At 38.3% G+C, this 17,407-nt stretch overlaps 1 protein-coding gene and 1 long non-coding RNA gene across 3 annotated transcripts; one reads left to right on the top strand and one right to left on the bottom strand.

Moving 5' to 3' along the window:
• Nucleotides 1-3,334: 3,334 nt before the first annotated feature.
• On the bottom strand, nt 3,335-9,200 carry LOC119565210. Of its 2 annotated transcripts, none has more exons than XR_006284443.1 (4): nt 9,005-9,200; nt 7,548-7,654; nt 4,092-4,161; nt 3,335-3,410 (listed from the first exon to the last, which is right to left on the bottom strand). It is a non-coding gene; the product is annotated as an uncharacterized LOC119565210 (long non-coding RNA). The 2 variants fall into 2 exon arrangements; XR_005223849.2 differs by having other exon boundaries at nt 3,356-3,488.
• ATP4B (ATPase H+/K+ transporting subunit beta) lies at nt 4,736-14,294 on the top strand. The gene is given in 7 exon segments (XM_037889694.1): nt 4,736-5,115; nt 7,739-7,867; nt 9,049-9,162; nt 10,007-10,206; nt 11,195-11,255; nt 13,835-13,953; nt 14,133-14,294. Coding segments are annotated over 7 exon segments (897 nt in total). The 5' UTR covers nt 4,736-5,003.
• The last annotated feature ends 3,113 nt before the right edge of the window (nt 14,295-17,407 follow it).

Below are 17,407 nucleotides of genomic sequence, written 5' to 3'. Positions count from 1 at the left end.
CTTATGATGGTTTTTCCAGGGTTTGGTTTGAGCCTCCATTTTTTGAAGTATTGTTCCATAGATTGGAAGTCCTCAGTTGATGCTTTCTCAATGTCATAAAGGTTTGGTGCTTGTACTGTCATGGCAAGGTCATCTGCATATCCAAATTTTCATTATTTAGTTGGAGGCATGTCACTTATGTAAATATTAAAAAGGGCTGGCGTGAGTACAGAGCCTTGTGGTTGCCTGTTGCTTATGGTCTGGAGAAAGCTGGTCTTATTACCCAGATACACCCATCTGCAAAAAGAAAACGAGTACTTGTGGCACCTTAGAGACTAACACATTTATTTGAGCATAAGCTTTCATGAACTACAGCTCACTTCATCAGATGCATGCAGTGGAAAATACAGTAGGGGGATTTTATCTACACAGAGAACATGAAACAATGGGTGTTACCATAGACACTGTAACGAGAGTGATCAGGTAAGGTGAGCTATTACCAGCAGGAGAGAAAAAAAAACTTTTTGTAGTGATAATCAAGATGGGCCATTTCCAGCAGTTGACAAGAACGTGTGAGGAACAGTAGGGGGGAAAAATAAACACGGGTAAATAGTTTTACTTTGTGTAATGACTCATCCACTCCCAGTCTTTATTCAAGCTTAATTTAATGGTGTCCAGTTTGCAAATTAATTCCAATTCAGCAGTCTCTCGTTGGACTCTGGTTCTGAAGATTTTTTTGTTGAAGAATTGCCACTTTTAGATCTGTAATCGAGTGACCAGAGAGATTGAAGTGTTCTCCAACTGGTTTTTGAATGTTATAATTCTTGACGTCTGATTTGTGTCCATTTATTCTTTTACGTAGAGACTGTCTGGTTTGGCCACTGTACAAGGCACAGGGGCATTGCTGGCACATGATGACATATATCACATTGGTGAATGTGCAGGTGAACAAGCCTCTGATAGTGTGGCTGATGTGATTAGGCCCTATGATGGTGCAACCTCTCCAGCGCATCATCAAGGATCTACAGCCTATCCTGAAGGATGACCCATCACTCTCTCAGACCTTGGGAGACAGGCCAGTCCTTGCTCACAGACAGCCCCTCAACCTGAAGCAAATATTCACCAGCAACCACACACCACAAAACAAAAATGCTAACCCAGGAACCTATCCTTGCAACAAAGCCCGTTGCCAACTGTGTCCACATATCTATTCAGGGGACACCATCATAGGGCCTAATCACATCAGCCACACTGTCAGAGGCTCGTTCACCTGCACATCTACCAATGTGATATATGCCATCATATGCCAGCAATGCCCCTCTGCCATGTACTTTGGCCAAACCGGAAATGGACACAAATCAGACGTCAAGAATTGTAACATTCAAAAACCAGTTGGAGAACACTTCAATCTCTCTGGTCACTCGATTACAGACCTAAAAGTGGCAATACTACAACAAAAAAACTTCAAAACCAGACTCCAACAAGAGAGTGCTGAATTGGAATTAATTTGCAAACTGGACACCATTACATTAGGCTTGAATAAAGACTGGGAGTGGATGTGTCATTACACAAAGTAAAACTATTTCCCCGTGTTTATTTCTCCCCCCCCCCCACTGTTCCTCACACATTCTTGTCAACTACTGGAAATGGCCCAACTTGATTATCACTACAAAAGGTTTTTTTTTCTCTCCTGCTGGTAATAGCTCACCTTACCTGATCACTCTCGTTACAGTGTGTATGGTTACACCCATTGTTTCATGTTCTGTGTATATAAAATCTCCCCATTGTATTTTCCACTGCATGCATCCGATGAAGTGAGCTGTAGCTCATGAAAGCTTACACTCAAATAAATGTGTTAGTCTCTAAGGTGCCACAAGTACTCCTTTTCTTTTTGCGGATACAGACTAACACGGCTGCTACTCTGAAACCTGTCCATAGGCATCTGTCACTCAGCATGGTCCACAGCAAGCAAAGTGTTTGGTAGGAAGGTATACTTTTAGCAAGTTTCAGCATCAGGCCCTTAATCTAGACAGTGTCATATGCTTATGGCAAGTCAACCAATACTGCACCAGCCTTTAGTTTTTTCTGACAGCCAGCTTCAGTGTGAGTTGTGAGTGCCAGAACTTGGTCACAACAACTACGTTTTGGCCGGAAGCCTGCCTGTTTGACAGGGATAATTGGCTCAGTAAAAGGGTCTATTCTTTTGAGGATTTATGTTCAAGAAGTTTATAGGTCGTGTGTAGTAGAGATTCCAAACGGATTTCATGGTAGTGAACTGACTGTGGAAAGGATTTATTAAATTGTGTATTAGCAAGATTAAGTGCCTTTGGCTCTCTATTTGTGCTGGGGAATTAATGAAACATTTGAGAACATTCCTAAATGGATAGATCAACATGAACCATTTGTTTCTGATTATACAAGACGTGTGAGTTAGCTTGGCACTGATGTACTCCAAAGTGATCATCAGGGGGCTGTGCAGCTCCCTGTTGCTCTGTAGAAATTTGAGGGCTTCAATGCCACTTTTTAAAATTTGTGCTAGTGGGAGACCCTGTTGTGTTGCCACCTCTTACTGGTGGGGGTCCTCAAAGCCCTGCAGCTTGATGGCCCATGTGCTGGAAATGCGAGAGATGGCTCTCCTCCCTGCAACACTTCATGGAAAGCTGCATAGGAGCTGAGTACGTAGTTGTACCCCCTATGGAGCAATGGAGCCCAGACCAATCCAGGCTGCTGAGATACATGAACAGCGATTTTGGCCCTTCCTATCACCTACTACTTCCTCTCTCTCATCTTGTCCCGCTTTTCCCTTTCCCCACATCCCTGCCTTCCTCTTCCCCCATGCCGTCCCTCCACCTCCGTACTTCCCCAATCTCTTTCCCCTTGTTGCCCCATCCTTCTTGCCTTGAAAACCCCCTCAATTTCTTCAGCACATTCCCCCACCCTAACACCTTCTATAAGCTCAAACCGCAAGTATATAAACATGAATTATAAAGTTAATATAAAAGAGACACTTAGAGTCATCGAAATATAGGACGGGAAGGGACCTCAGTAGGTCATCTAGCCCAGTCCCCTGCACTGAAGCAGAACTAAATATCTGCTTACTGTCTTCTAGATGCACCTGAATGTCCGATATTAGATATGGACAAAACTGAAATGTTTTTAGGACCTGCTACTTTCCTTCCCTTAGTAAGCGCTTTCTCCCTTAAGTTCTTTTCACCTTATCTCTGAAATTGGAATTTTGCAAGAACCTTGGCATTCCTTTTAGACTCTCAGTAGTTATTTGATTTTCCTCACAATAAATCCATTGCCAGATCTCCTTGTCTTATTTTCTGTAATGTTTCAAAAACTCATAACTCACCATTTATTCAGTTGCAGATTTGTTGTTAAATTATGTGATTACTGGAATGAGCTTCTTGCTTGTCTTCCCCTTCTTTCTATGGAAAATAAATAGAAACTCCTCAAATGTCTGTGATTTTCTTGTTGTTCTATTTGGCCCTACTCATACTTTATCACTGTAAAACAAGTAATAAAATATTAGGTTATTAAAGTACCCTTCTGGCAGATCAAATCCAATAGAAATGCACAAAATCTCACAAGCTGTATCCAGGAACCCAGCATTATTTAGTTGAAAACCTTAACTGTTTTGTTACTCCAAATGTTAAGGTCAGTAGCAACTGTCTCAATTATTTGAATAATCAAAAGAAAATATCAGTTCTTTTTAAAGTTTTTTCCTATACAATATCCTTTGAAATGAATGCAAATCAAGACATACCAGATACAGCTATGCATTAGGAGTGAAAACTTGGTGTCACTGAATTCGTAGAAAGTTTTGCTGTTAACTTCCGTGAGACCCGAATTTAACCCTAGATATTTCTGACAGTAGGTTAACACGGATTAATAAAGCTGAAGCATAGCAGTGTGGTTAAAAGCATAGTGAGTCAAGAGCTCTAGGATCTTAATCTAAATTCTGAACCATTATTTCTTTGTGTGCTAGTGGAACTTATCATAACCCACTCTTTTTAAAATGGATTGAGTCCTCAGTGTACATCCTTTCTTTTTTTCTGAAAAAAACCTAGGCAAAAGTACATTATGGTCCTGATCCTACAGAGACTTACACAACTATTGATTTCAGCTGGACTACTCACGGTGCACAAAGAGAAGCAAATATCTTCGAGGGATCAGAGCCTCAGGTTGTGAAGTAAAACAATCAAAAGACAGGAAAGATAAAGTTAAGGTTGCCCACACAATCTTACCTCTGCTTCATTATATACATGTATTACAATACTGTCCTTTATTACACAGCATTTTTTCCCGTAGGACCATTGCTTCATTTGGTATGGTGGTGTACAGTGAATGAAACAGGCATATGAAGTGAATGAGACTAGTGTCCTAAGTGTGGCCAAAGTTAATATAATCAGAGAGTGCATTATAACAACTCTTCCAGTAGAAAGCAGGGAGAAATTCCCCATCTACTTGTGAAAGGTGGCAAACTGGATGGGTAATTGACCAAACTCTGCTACAACTTATTCCCCATGCAACCCCAAGGATCTGATTGGGCTTTCATGTGCTGTAAGGGTAGAGTTTGATCCAATCTTTGTAGATTATTTAAAAAAGAAAAAATGCAGGGAAGCAGTTCTCCTTAGCTGTTATCAAAGCAGATAAAGTTATCAAGCTGAATGTATCACAAGCTCTAAAGGTGCTGTACAAAATGTGTAACACTGGAGATCTACTGAGGTATTAAAGAGAAAATAGAAGGACATGTGATAGCAACTAATTTTTCTTTGCCAACCTGAACATTGTACTTTATCAGCAATGTTTATACAGGACAACATTTTGCCATTAGGTAGTTCCAATGATATCGGGTGTAATCTGTTTGACCTTCAGGGAAGAAAAGTATAAAAAGCAGAGTATTCTTCTTGACCAGCTGTTTGGGCATCAGTTGAATTTCTTGGTTTCTCGTGTTCTTTGGGTTTTGGGGGGTTGTCTGTGTGTTTGGGATTTTATTTTATTTTATTTTTTTGGAGAAAATGGCAGCTTTAAATGAAAAGAAGACCTGCAGCCAACGGATGGAAAATTTCAACCGTTTCGTCTGGAATCCAGATACAGGGCAGTTAATGGGAAGGACCTTGATTAATTGGGGTATGTGGTCACATAAGTCTACAAAAACAAGAATATTTTCTTCTTTCTAGTACAGTTAGAAAGCTGCATGATTTTTTGTTTTTTCCTCATTAATTTGATAGGATGAGATGATGAATGTTGCATGGTCATGGAGACCACTTGTTTTCGTGGCATGCTTGTGAGTCATCCCAGGAGTTGATGACAGATTTTGTTAAAGCATGAGTTCATTTCCTGAAATGTTTCTGATTGTGAAGTTATTGAATGAGGAGATTTGGAATCTCTTAATTGTTTCACATATTCAAGGATTTTTTTGCCATAACTAAAATTCCCGAAAAACCATTAGGATGAAATGTGTGGCTTTAAGAATGACTTAAAACAACACAATGAAAGAATCACTTGGAAAAATGGAGTAAGCACAGAGAAGAGGAACCAAAATGATTAAGGTGCTGGCAGGGTTGATTTATATGGAAAGATTAAAAGAACTAAGGGTTTTTAATGCTGCACCCACTGAAGTCAATGGCAAAATCCCCTTTGACTTCCATATCTAATGCACATGATTCCATGATTTGTGAAACTGATAAATAATTATTAAAATAAACTATGGCATGTCAGTGTTTTTCAGAATTTCTACCAAAGCCAGACTGCATACAGCTGAACTGTCTTTAGCCAGGACTTCTAACATTTCTGACCAGTTTAGAGACACCATATCAAAGGCAATCACACTTAGGATAAATATTAACAATTGGCTATATAACCAGATAGGCCATTTTAATAAAGAAAAACTGATCCAAGTATTTTCCTCAAGTATGAGAATCGTTTTAAACCATTCTGGTTCAAATTATTGTCCAGGATGCAAATTAAGATAATTATTAATATCTACGTGTTATAGTTATGACATGATTCTGATATCAGGATTAACTAGAGGGGGCCTGACCTTGCAGTTTTTGTGTACCCAAAACTCCTTTTGACTTTAATTGGTTGTTTTGGATGCTCAGGACTACAGGAACTGGAACTAATACCTATAAAAATATCAGGATAACACAGGATCTAGACTGTTCTCAGTGGTAGCAGATGACAGAACAAAGAGCAATGGTCTCAAGTTGCAGTGGGGGAGGTTTAGGTTGGATATTAGGAAAAACTTTTTCACTAGGAGGGTGGTGAAACACTGGAATGCGTTACCTAGGGAGGTGGTGGATTCTCCTTCCTTAGAAGTCTTTAAGGTCAGGCTTGACAAAGCCCTGGCTGGGATGATTTAGTTGGGGATTGGTCCTGCTTTGAGCAGGGGGTTGGACTAGATGACCTCCTGAGGTCCCTTCTAACTCTGATATTCTATGATTCTATGAAACAAGATCTGTTTTTTTCTCTTCAGGCCCATCTGGGAAGCAAGTGAAGATAAAATTGAGATCCAAATAACTGGAAATATAATTTGCCTTTCCAAAATGATTTTTCTGATTTAATTTCTGTTTAGTAAATCTGCTGTTTTATCCCAGCACACTGATGCACGTTTCAGCTCAACCCATCAATCCATCCATAACCAACCCTGCCTTTGCAACAACAATGTTTCATGTTCTACATTCAAAGAAGCCGTCCTCTGATTGATTTTAAAAAGGTTTCTTGTCCTACAGATACTAATGGCAGTTGCAGGTTACTCTCTCCCTTTCCCACTCCTTTCCTGAGATAACAGATTTGCCTGTAAGATGTTTTTCTGAGCTGAAATTTGATATAATGGATCTAACAGCAATTTTTAAAACGTAAAAGAAAATCTACTTAAAATTAACCTTTCCTAATGTTGGTGGGTGCAGGGGTTATATGATAAAAATTAGTGAGTTTTTTTTCCCTCACTTAGTTCTTGTGGATTGTTTTATTAATTACTTATATAGAACTAACAGTGTGCTAGGTATTTTACAGATATGTATGAAGAAACAGAGCCTGGTTCTAATCTCACACCATTGTAAATCAGGTGGCAGTGAGAAGGGATTTACCAGAGAAGGTCCGATGATAAAGTGTGAAATAAGTGTAAATGGGATTTGTGACCAAATCATATTTTTAGCAGACTGGTGTTGTCAGTGAAATTCATCAGGACTGTTTTATATCCTTCATATGGAAGAGCAGATAAGAAGAGTGAACATGCAAAAATAGTCATGCCAAGAAGCTGCACTGATTTTTCAATTTATAATCTGTGCTGATCACCAGTTACGTAAAAAAAAGTAATGAACTTTTGTGTAATGGGTAGCCTTTAGCCCCTTCTTTCAAGCTATCCAAATTTATGTATGAGCAGAAAGAAACGATCAGTCAATAAATAATATCCAGTGGTATGTTACTCCACACCTTCACTATGTTCCTTATAAAATGGAACAAATTTACAACATTCTCCAGAAAAAAAGTTTTTTTAAATTAATAGATAAGACTCAAAACACCAAATTTAAGGCACAATTCTGGAAGATGCAGAGTACCTTCAACTCCCACTGAAGTCAAGTTCAAACAAAGATTCCGTCCATTGGATTACTTTGCCTCTCCACTTTCCTACTCCTTTCAAGCTTTTTAGTCATGACAGCATCTACTAAAAACAAAAACACAGCAGGGAGGGACTTACTCACAATATTCACTTTAACCTGATATTGTTAATCATACATTTTCCCTACAGTGTGGATCAGTCTGTACTACGTTGCTTTCTACATAGTGATGACTGGGCTGTTTTCACTCGCCATATATTCCTTAATGAGGACAATCAATCCATATACACCGGACTATCAAGATCGATTAAAATCACCAGGTATAGTCATAAATTCTGTCCATTTCATACCGTATGGTTGATGTATCTAAATCACTCATTTCTCACAACACCAGTTCCTGTGTAGAGGAATGGTCAGGGTGCTGAGGACACAAAGCAGGGGCACAGGATCAGGGTCCTGACATCCTCTGGCTCTCAGAGGTTCTAATGGGTTTGTGAGCAGGCCCTGTCACCTATTTAAACCTGCCCTCTCAGTGAATAAATCAGGGGAAATTGCAAGAGGAACTTCAGGGAAATTTCCTCCCTTTCTATGGGTTTTCCCACAGAAGCATTGTAAATGGGCCCTTATTTCCTAAACAAGACAGGACTAAGCTCTCCAGTCCTTGACAGCGGCACCTTCAAGTCTCTTCAGACGCTGCACACTCAGGAAAAAACAGAAGTAATGTGAGATTTATAGAAACAGAACCATGGAAGTCAAGTGATATAGAAAGGGAGAGAACAAAAGATGAAAAGAAAAATGACAAAAAAAATAAGGCATAAAGTAAAGTAAAAATAAGGTGGACAAAGAAACATGGAGTTAACAATAAAGATTAGGACTTGAAAATGTGAATAGATGGGAGAGGGAGCAGCAAAAAAAAAAAAAAAATCTGTTAAGCCAATCATTAGAGAATCTATGTAGGTATACAGCTGCTCCTAATTAGGATTTTTAAACTGGGGATGGGAAAACAACACTTAGATGTGTAACCCTACAACCACTACTACTTGTCTGTGGTCAAATACCCTCTCTCAACATTTAATAAGTTTACTGGCAAAATAATTACTGTCAAACATTAAATTGGCATGTTGGAAAGTCATTTCACAGAGAAACATACTTTGGCTTTTAGATTTGATATGATAGTTATACCCACTATTTTTAACAAGTGCTGGGGGAAATACAGTATAAATGAAATATGACATCAGTGGCACTTGCATTTTAGGGCATTCTGAAAATAAGAGAGACATACTTGAAAAGAAAAGCATTTCACAAGTAGCATAGATTTTTGAATACATCCTCTGAGGATTGCTATCATTCCTGTGCAGGATGATTAAAATCACTTCCAACAGTGACTGTGGGCTCAGTGGAGTTCTACTGACAGCTTTCATTTCAGTGTCACATCTGTAGTTAGTTTAAATCAATACCTGAAACACTTCTCTTTTCTTCATTTTTTCTTTTTTAAATACAGGGGTGACGTTACGACCGGATGTCTATGGTGAAGGAGGATTAGAAATTTATTACAACATCTCTGACAAAAAGTCCTGGGAGAAATATGTAACAACTCTTCACAAATTTCTTTCGGGTATGAAAAGAAATAAGATTTATTTAAATATAAACATAACATTATAGAAGCACAGATCACTGCTCCCTATTAAAGGAAGAGTTGAGTTTTGCACTTAAAATAGAGATTCAGTCTCTTTGCTTTGTAAGGAAAACACAGCATATCTTCCCATAACTACAGCACTGTGAGTATAAAATAGTACATTTTTTCAGTATAGAATAAATTTTCTGAAAATTTACAAGTAAACCTGTTAATGAAATTAAGAGTCAAATTAATGTAAAATAGGTGATTCAAGAAATGCAGCACCATAATAGACCTATTCGCTGCCCCTCCCTCACTCCACCTCCCCGAATGATCTTCATATTGTGACACTACGAGGTGGGAAAAAAGAAAGAAAAAAGTTTAATCTCATATGTGACCACTCACACATATGCCTTAATTGTAGTCATGTGGTTATTGCCTGGTTTCACTACAGGGCATATTTAAAGTTGTTTTGGTGCACTAATACCTTAATATATGTTGGAATTTATTTTAAGTTAAACCCTAACTTTGAACTTCCTGAATTTCTAATGATTGTTTTGAGGATAAATTTTAACATCCTCATAATGGAATTTATCCTAGATTATTGATATGTACTGTCAACCTTCACTCCATTTTAACGTTGTACTTTCTATAATTCACAGACAAAAACTATTTGCCCTTTTTAATACTATTTGATTCCATTCTCTCTAGAAATACAACTAGTTCTCCCACAAAAAACCCCTGGAGCATGGTATTAAAAATTACAATCTGTGAGGGAAATAGTTCAGTGCCACAAACCAGGATATGGGGGAATTAATTTTTTGTTTGTTTTACACTGATATAGCATATAATACAACTGCACAACATGCCAACATCAACTGCACAAGTGAGAAATACTTCTTTCAAAAATCATTCCTTGGACCAAACAAAACAAAATACTCCTGCAAGTTCACATCAGATATGCTTGAAAACTGCTCTGGCCTGGAAAATTCCACTTTTGGATTTCCTGAAGGAAAACCATGTTTAATTATAAAAATGAACAGAGTAAGTACCAATCCTAAAGTACTGAAAAAGAAAGACTGATGTGTTAACTAATGTTTGATAGAAGAATAATCAGAATAATTTTCCATGCTAGTGGTTTCTATATCACCCATTGCTGATGAATCTAACTCAGTTTTGCATTAGAAATTCAGGTATTGTCTTTTTCCTGGATGATCCTATGGGTTACTGGAGAATTAGTAAAATTATGACATCACAAGTACCAAATAAATTTAATCTGAGCAACAGTGGGGAAACTAATGTCTGCAAGATCTAGCTGTGGGACGAAAGCTTGTGTACTTGGTTTTTGCAGGTGAAGAACAGAGAAAGCTGCCACTTTCTCCAGTGAGGCCTTGTTTAGAGGGTTTACCAGCTCAAGCTTCAGCAGAGAGGAAGGGGAGGTCCTGCCTCTCGCTCCCCAGTGGTGCTTACTTCCTTCTGTCTTTGCTACTGGTGATGGGGATCCTGCCAGTTTGCACCTGAGAAGGATATGCCTGTTTACTCAACCCAAGCCAATGCTGATGTATCAGGTCATGGAGGGCAGCAAAACTTTTAAAAACTTTAATTTTACTGGTTTCAGAGTAGCAGCCGTGTTAGTCTGTATTCGCAAAAAGAAAAGGAGTACTTGTGGACCTTGGTTAGTTTCTAAGGTGTCACAAGTACTCCTTTTCTTTTTAATTTTACTAATGCATTAAGAAATTTCTTCTTGTTGAACACTAGTCTCCAAATGAGTGCATGCAATTTTATTAGTTAGCCTCACTAAGGACAAAAAAGCCAGGAAACGATGGTGTTCCACATTGCAAATAGGATACTTCGTGATAAGGTGTTTTTTATTATTGCATACAAGAAAAATGATCGAAGCTTCACAATTCTTACCAAGATCCAGACAAAGGCAGCCAAAGCAATATGCAAATCTAAATACATCATTTTTGCCAATGTTTTTACATTATAAATAATTCTGAGGTGACTAATGTGAACATTTATTATGTTTCAGATTATCAATTTTCTCCCTGGCAATGGTACTGCACCAAGAGTGAGCTGTACAGCTCAAGTAAGTACGGAGTGCTCACATTTCAAAGGTTCCAAGCACTACAGCTATCATGGATTTCAACAGAATTTATGGATACTCTTGCACCTTTGAAAATCATCATTTCCCTAATGAAACACTTTTCAATTTACAATTCACTGTAATATCCAATTGTTCCTTTAGTAGACTTATTCTTACCTGCACGTACCTTTCAGATCCAGGAAACTGTAAGAAAATAGAAAGTTAATTTCTTTATTCTAACTCATTTCAAAACATTGTTCAGATATTGCTAACCAAATCAGACATTATACTAACCAAACATACTTGTCACACTAAGTTTGAATGTTATCAGTTCTCCACTAGTACCACCTTACCTCCAGGATTTATTATTCATCTATAAAATTACTATTGGCAAAAAGTTAGTATACAGGACTTCAAGCTAAGAAAAAGGTTTGTTTAGTTATAATTTAGAGGGGGGGAAAAAAACCCTTTTCTCATGTCATAGCTATACTGGCTTCATTTGTTTGCTTGCTTGTTTGTTTTTTTAACTGGTGCAAATTACATAGTAAATTACTTGGGCAAGTCACACCAGCACCAGCTCTGGTTAACACTTATGCAGTGTGCCTCTACTCTAGGTTTGCACCAATGTAACTATATAAAAATAGTTAAATTACTGCAAATTTTCTAACCTTCAGTGATACAGGGCTTGATACACAACCCATTGATGAGCTTGGATCAGGCTTTAAGGAAGAATGTATATAAATAAAATGTGTCCAGAATAGAAAAAAAGTTATTTACAAAATTGGCATTCAGCTATCAGAGCAGTTAATTGCTTCACATAAAGGGAGGGAACTATGTATTTTGTAATACAGAATATGCAACATGCTGAAAGAATCTTTCCAATCTATAGGGCATGTCTCTCTCAGATACCACATAGCAGCATTTCCCAGACTTTTGAAAGCCAAGGCTCCCTTCAGGAAAATGAAACGAATCTTATATCCCACTTAACTCTATTATGTGTTGTTTAAGGTCTTCCCATATTTTAGAATTTTAAATAAATGAAATTAAATTGGGTTTTAAAAATTTGCTTGTAATTCTTTTTATTCTTTAGATTAAGAAATTACTTATTTTCGATATTGGATATCAAAGATGTTTATAATATGATATTTCCCCTCTTTCTTCCCTGCTTTGAAAACCAGCAAACTAATTAAACTAAGTATCATGAGTATCTGAAATAGTTGACCTTTAAAGCAGTGGTTCTCAAAGCTGGTCCGCCGCTTTTTCAGGGAAAGCCCCTGGCGGGCGGACCGGTTTATTTACCTGCCGCATCTGCAGATTCGGCAGATTGCGGCTCCCACTGGCCGCGGTTCGCCGCTCCAGGCCAGTGGGGGCTGCGGAAAGTGGCACAGGCCAATGGACGTGCTGGCCGCCCTTCCCACAGCCCCCATTGGGCTGGAGCGGCAAACTGCGACTAGCGGGAGCCACGATCGGTGGAACCTGCAGACGCAGCAGGTAAACAAACCGGCCTGGCCCACCACGTACTTTCCCTGAAAAAGTGGCGGACCGGCTTTGAGAACCACTTCTTTAAAGTATCATCAGTGGTATCTGAAATGAACAGGGGAGTTCACAACTTGGAGCAATTGGTTCAGGCTCTCTGAAAACTCAGGCAGATACCCTTGAATTGGTTAACTCTTGTTACGCTTTGGAGGTTAGGAGGTTAGGCATTTGGAGGTTAGGCATGTTGTCAAGTGCTGCGCTGATAAAGTATGGCTTGCTCAACTGTGGTCTGTGCATATTATTTAGGTTTTAATAGCTATAAAATACTTAGAATCGTACAGTCACCGAAACGTAGGGCTAAATGGGACCTTGAGAGGTCATCTAGTCTAGACCCCAGCGCTGAGGCAGGACCAAGTATATCTAGACCATCCCTGACAGCTGTTTATCTAATGTTCTTAAAAACCTCCAATGGTGGGGATTCTACAACCTCCCTTGAAGCCTATCCCAGTACTTAACTGTACTTACAGTTAGAAAGTTTTTTCTGATATCTAACCTAACTCTTCCTTGCTGCAGATTAAGCCCATTATTTCTTGTCCTACCTTCAGTGGATATGGAGAACAATTGCTCACTGTCTTCTTTATAACAGCCCTTGACATATTGAAGGCTGTTATCCGGTCCCCCCCACAGCCTTCTTTGCTCACAACTAAACATGCCTAGTTTTTCTAACCTTTCAGGTCAGGTTTGCTAAATCTTTTATCATTTTTGTTGGTCTTCTCTGGACTCTTTCCAATTTGCCCATGTGTGGGGCCCAGAACTGGACACAGTACTCCAGCTGATGCCTCACTAGTACTGAATAGACAATTCTTTTAATACATCCCAGAATGATACTAGCCTATTTTGCAACTTCGCCACATTGTTGGCTCATATTCAGTTTATGGTACACTATAGCTCCCAGATCCTTTTCAGCCATACTATTGTTTAGTCAGTTATTTCCCATTTGTATTTGTGCATTTGATTTTTCTTTCTTAAAGTGTAGTGCTTTGCACTTGTCTTTAATGAATTTCATCTTGTTGAAAACTGAGTGCTGGTTTATAGTTTGAGTGCTAACAGATCTGATTTCTTACCTTCAAAAATAGCATGATGATTTCAGCCCACTTGAACTACAATATTACCCAGTCAACGGCACCTTTAACCTTCACTATTTCCCTTATTATGGAAAGAAAGCACAGGTATGTGTTTCTGAACTCAAATTTGTGTTTTTGTTCCCCCATGTTTTTATCAGATCAGCAGTTTGAAACATCTCTGTGAAATTATGTGAATTTGACCAAAATTTAATTCATAGGTTGTATTTCTAAACTGATAGTTCAAGCTTTCAAAAGAAGGTTAAAAGATCTTTCTTTCATCCCAGCCCAACTACAGTAATCCTTTGGTAGCAGTGAAATTTCTCAACATGACAAGGAATGCAGAAGTTACCGTTGTGTGCAGAGTCATTGGAACTGGAATTACCTCAGATAACCCTCATGATCCATATGAAGGAAAAGTGGAGTTCAAAATGAGAATACAAGATTAGGCATACCGGTACAAATGAAGCCATTTCAGAAAAGTTTGTGTGGTATGAAAAGTGACTTGAATGTCACCACATTATTTTATATTTATTTTTTCCCATGATTTCCATATAAAATTTGCTCAGATACCAGTTTCACAAAAGACATTTTGTAAATATCAGTATTGAAATATCATCCAACCATCTAAAAATCAAGATATAATTTACAATACATGAAGCAAGGTAGTAATGTTTCTTGATGTGTACACAGAATTTGTTCTTCCATGGCTACTGTATGTTGATGCTTTAACACAAATACTAGTATGAAATGGCTTTCCTCTAAATTGAGCATATATGATTCATGAGAAGCATGAACAGAGTACCAAGATGTCAATTTTAGTCACTTTTCTGGCTACAACTAATAATTCTTTACCAAGCCATTGTAGAAGCAATTCAATTGCTGCAAAAAACATATTAATACCCTGATGTTTTGAAATATTAGCTTGCAATGTAATTTCATTAGACATTAGTTTTATCCACTTAGTATAAAATGTATAAATCAAAAAGTGTATTTAAATCTAACTGTATCATGCATTAACACATTATATTCTGTAGTTTAGTCAGTCATATTGTTTGTTTTAGGATACAACAAATCAATAACTGCAGAAGAAGTGACTTGAAAATTAGCCTGTGTAGTTTATAGCAGTATTTAGTATTACACATTTTACAGTTGCTGTATGTGTACCATTTAATAAAAAACTAATCAATGAAAATGTCGCATCTAACTACATCCATCAGAGTTGGGGTAAAAGCACAAGTGAGCAAAGAGTATATTACTTCTGTAAACTAATTGCACGTTACAACCACAGAGTTTTGGATAGCTAGAATGATTCTGAAAAATTAAGCATGTTTGAAGATGTTAAAAGTAATTCATATACAGAATTATTTGCAAATATTAAAAATCAAACTCTAACAACTGCTATGAAAAAGAATAAGATTTCTAAAAGACACAGTACAATATGCTTTAAAACTATTTGGGGTAAAATCCAGGCTATTTTAAACAGATGAGAGGCACTTTGGAGAGTAAATGGTTCCAAAAAGATATTTTTGAATCCCCAACTTAATTGGACATTCCAGAAACTGTGAAAACACACAGAAGGAAAAACTTAAATGGACACAGCAAAAGCCAGACAAATAGCCTGTCACTTGGAACCACCAACCTACTGAAGAACCCTGGAGGTGAAGACTCCTTTCCTTACGTAGCCATCAAGAGACTTTTCGTGCTCCTCATTAACCTCAAATTAAGGAATATTTGGAAATCTCTGCATTTCAGGGACAAGAAATAAAATTTGTTCTTACCTATGATTTTCCTCTCCTGGACCTTTAGTGTTTCAATATTAACAGTGAGCTTTTCCCTCTCTTCTGGGTGATTGGATGTAGACCAACCTTTTGGTCTGGCTGTGCATTGGACTGTCCCCTCTGCAGCTTTCCCAAAATAACATCCAAAGCTACAAAATACTGAACCTTCTTGTTAGCCAAAATACTTACTCATGCGCTAAGTAAACTATCAGTAAACAGAGCATTCAGCCATTAGCAACAAGCATACAAAACTTCCTCTGTCTTGCAAGAGAAGGACTCTGTGCATGGCTATATCTAGTACAGCCTAAGCTGCTGCAACCTTTATATTTGAACCAGGCAATGCTTCATCACAAATCCATACTCTCGTGGGAAAACTACAGTTTACTGTTGCTATAGCTTGGATGCTTGTTTTGCCCCAAAGAATAATACAATGAGCAAGTTTCCCAAGAACTGGGTAGATGCAGATTCACATTCCCAGATTTGTGGTCAGGATACTAGGATCACAGAATCATTGGACTGGAAGGGACCTCGAGAGGTCATCAAGTCCAGTTCCCTGCACTCATGGCAGGACCAAGTATTATCTAGACCATCCCTGATAGGCATTTGTCTAACCTGCCCCTTAAAGTCTCCAATGATGGAGATTCCACAACATCCCTTGGCAATTTATTCCAGTGCTTAACCACCCTGACAGTTAGGATGTTTTTCCTAATGTCCAACCTAAACGTCCCTTGCTGCAATTTAAGCCCATGGCTTCTTGTCCTATCCTCAGAGATTAAGAGGAAATTTTTTTCTCCCTCCTCCTTGTAACCTTTTACGTACTTGAAAACTATTATGTCCCCCATCAGTCTTCTCTTTTCCAGACTAAACAAACCCAATTTTTTCAATCTTCCCTCATAGGTCATGTTTTCTAGACCTTTAGTCACTTCTGTTGCTCTTCTCTGGACTTTCTCCAATTTGTCCACATCTTTCCTGAAATGTGGCGCCCAGAACTGGACACAATACTCCATTGAAGCCTAATCAGAAAAAGTAGAGCGGAAAAATTACTTCTTGTGTCTTGCTTACGACACTCCTGCTAATACACCCCTGAATATTTGCTTTTTTTTCCAAGTGTTACACTGTTGACTCATATTTAGCCTGTGATCCACTGCAGTACTCCTTCCTAGGCAGTCGTTTCCCATTTTGTATGTATGCAACTGATTGTTCCTTCCTAAGTGGAGTACTTTGCATTTGTCCTTATTGAATTTCATCCTATTTACTTCAGATCATTTCTCCAGTTTGTCCAGATCATTTTGGAATTATAATCCTATCCTCTAAAGCACTTGCAATCCCTCCCAGCTTGGTATTGTCCACAAACTTTATAAGTGTACTCTATATCATTATCTAAATCATTGATGAAGAACAGAACCGGACCCAGAACCGATCCCTGCGTGACCCCACTAGTTATGCCCTTCCAGCATGACTGTGAACCACTGATAACTACTCTCTGAGAATGGTTTTCCAACTAATTATGCACCCACCTTATAGTAGCTCCATCTAGGTTGCATTTCCCTAGTTTGTTTATGAGAAGGTCAGGCGAGACAGTACCAAAAGCTTCACTAAAGTCAAGATATACCATGTCTACCACTTCCCCCCATCCAAAAGGCTTGTTACCCTGTCAAAGAAAGCTGTCAGGTTGGTTTGACACAATTTATTCTTGACAAATCCATGCGGACTGTCACTTATCACCTTATTATCTTCTAGATGTTTGCAAACTGATTGCTTAATTAGTTGCTCCATTATCT

The sequence above is a fragment of the Chelonia mydas genome, chromosome 1 (assembly GCF_015237465.2).
Source record: "Chelonia mydas isolate rCheMyd1 chromosome 1, rCheMyd1.pri.v2, whole genome shotgun sequence".
Lineage (NCBI taxonomy): Eukaryota > Metazoa > Chordata > Testudines > Cheloniidae > Chelonia > Chelonia mydas.
Note: the sequence above shows the minus strand (reverse complement) of the source record. Positions and strands in the feature narration are given on the sequence as shown.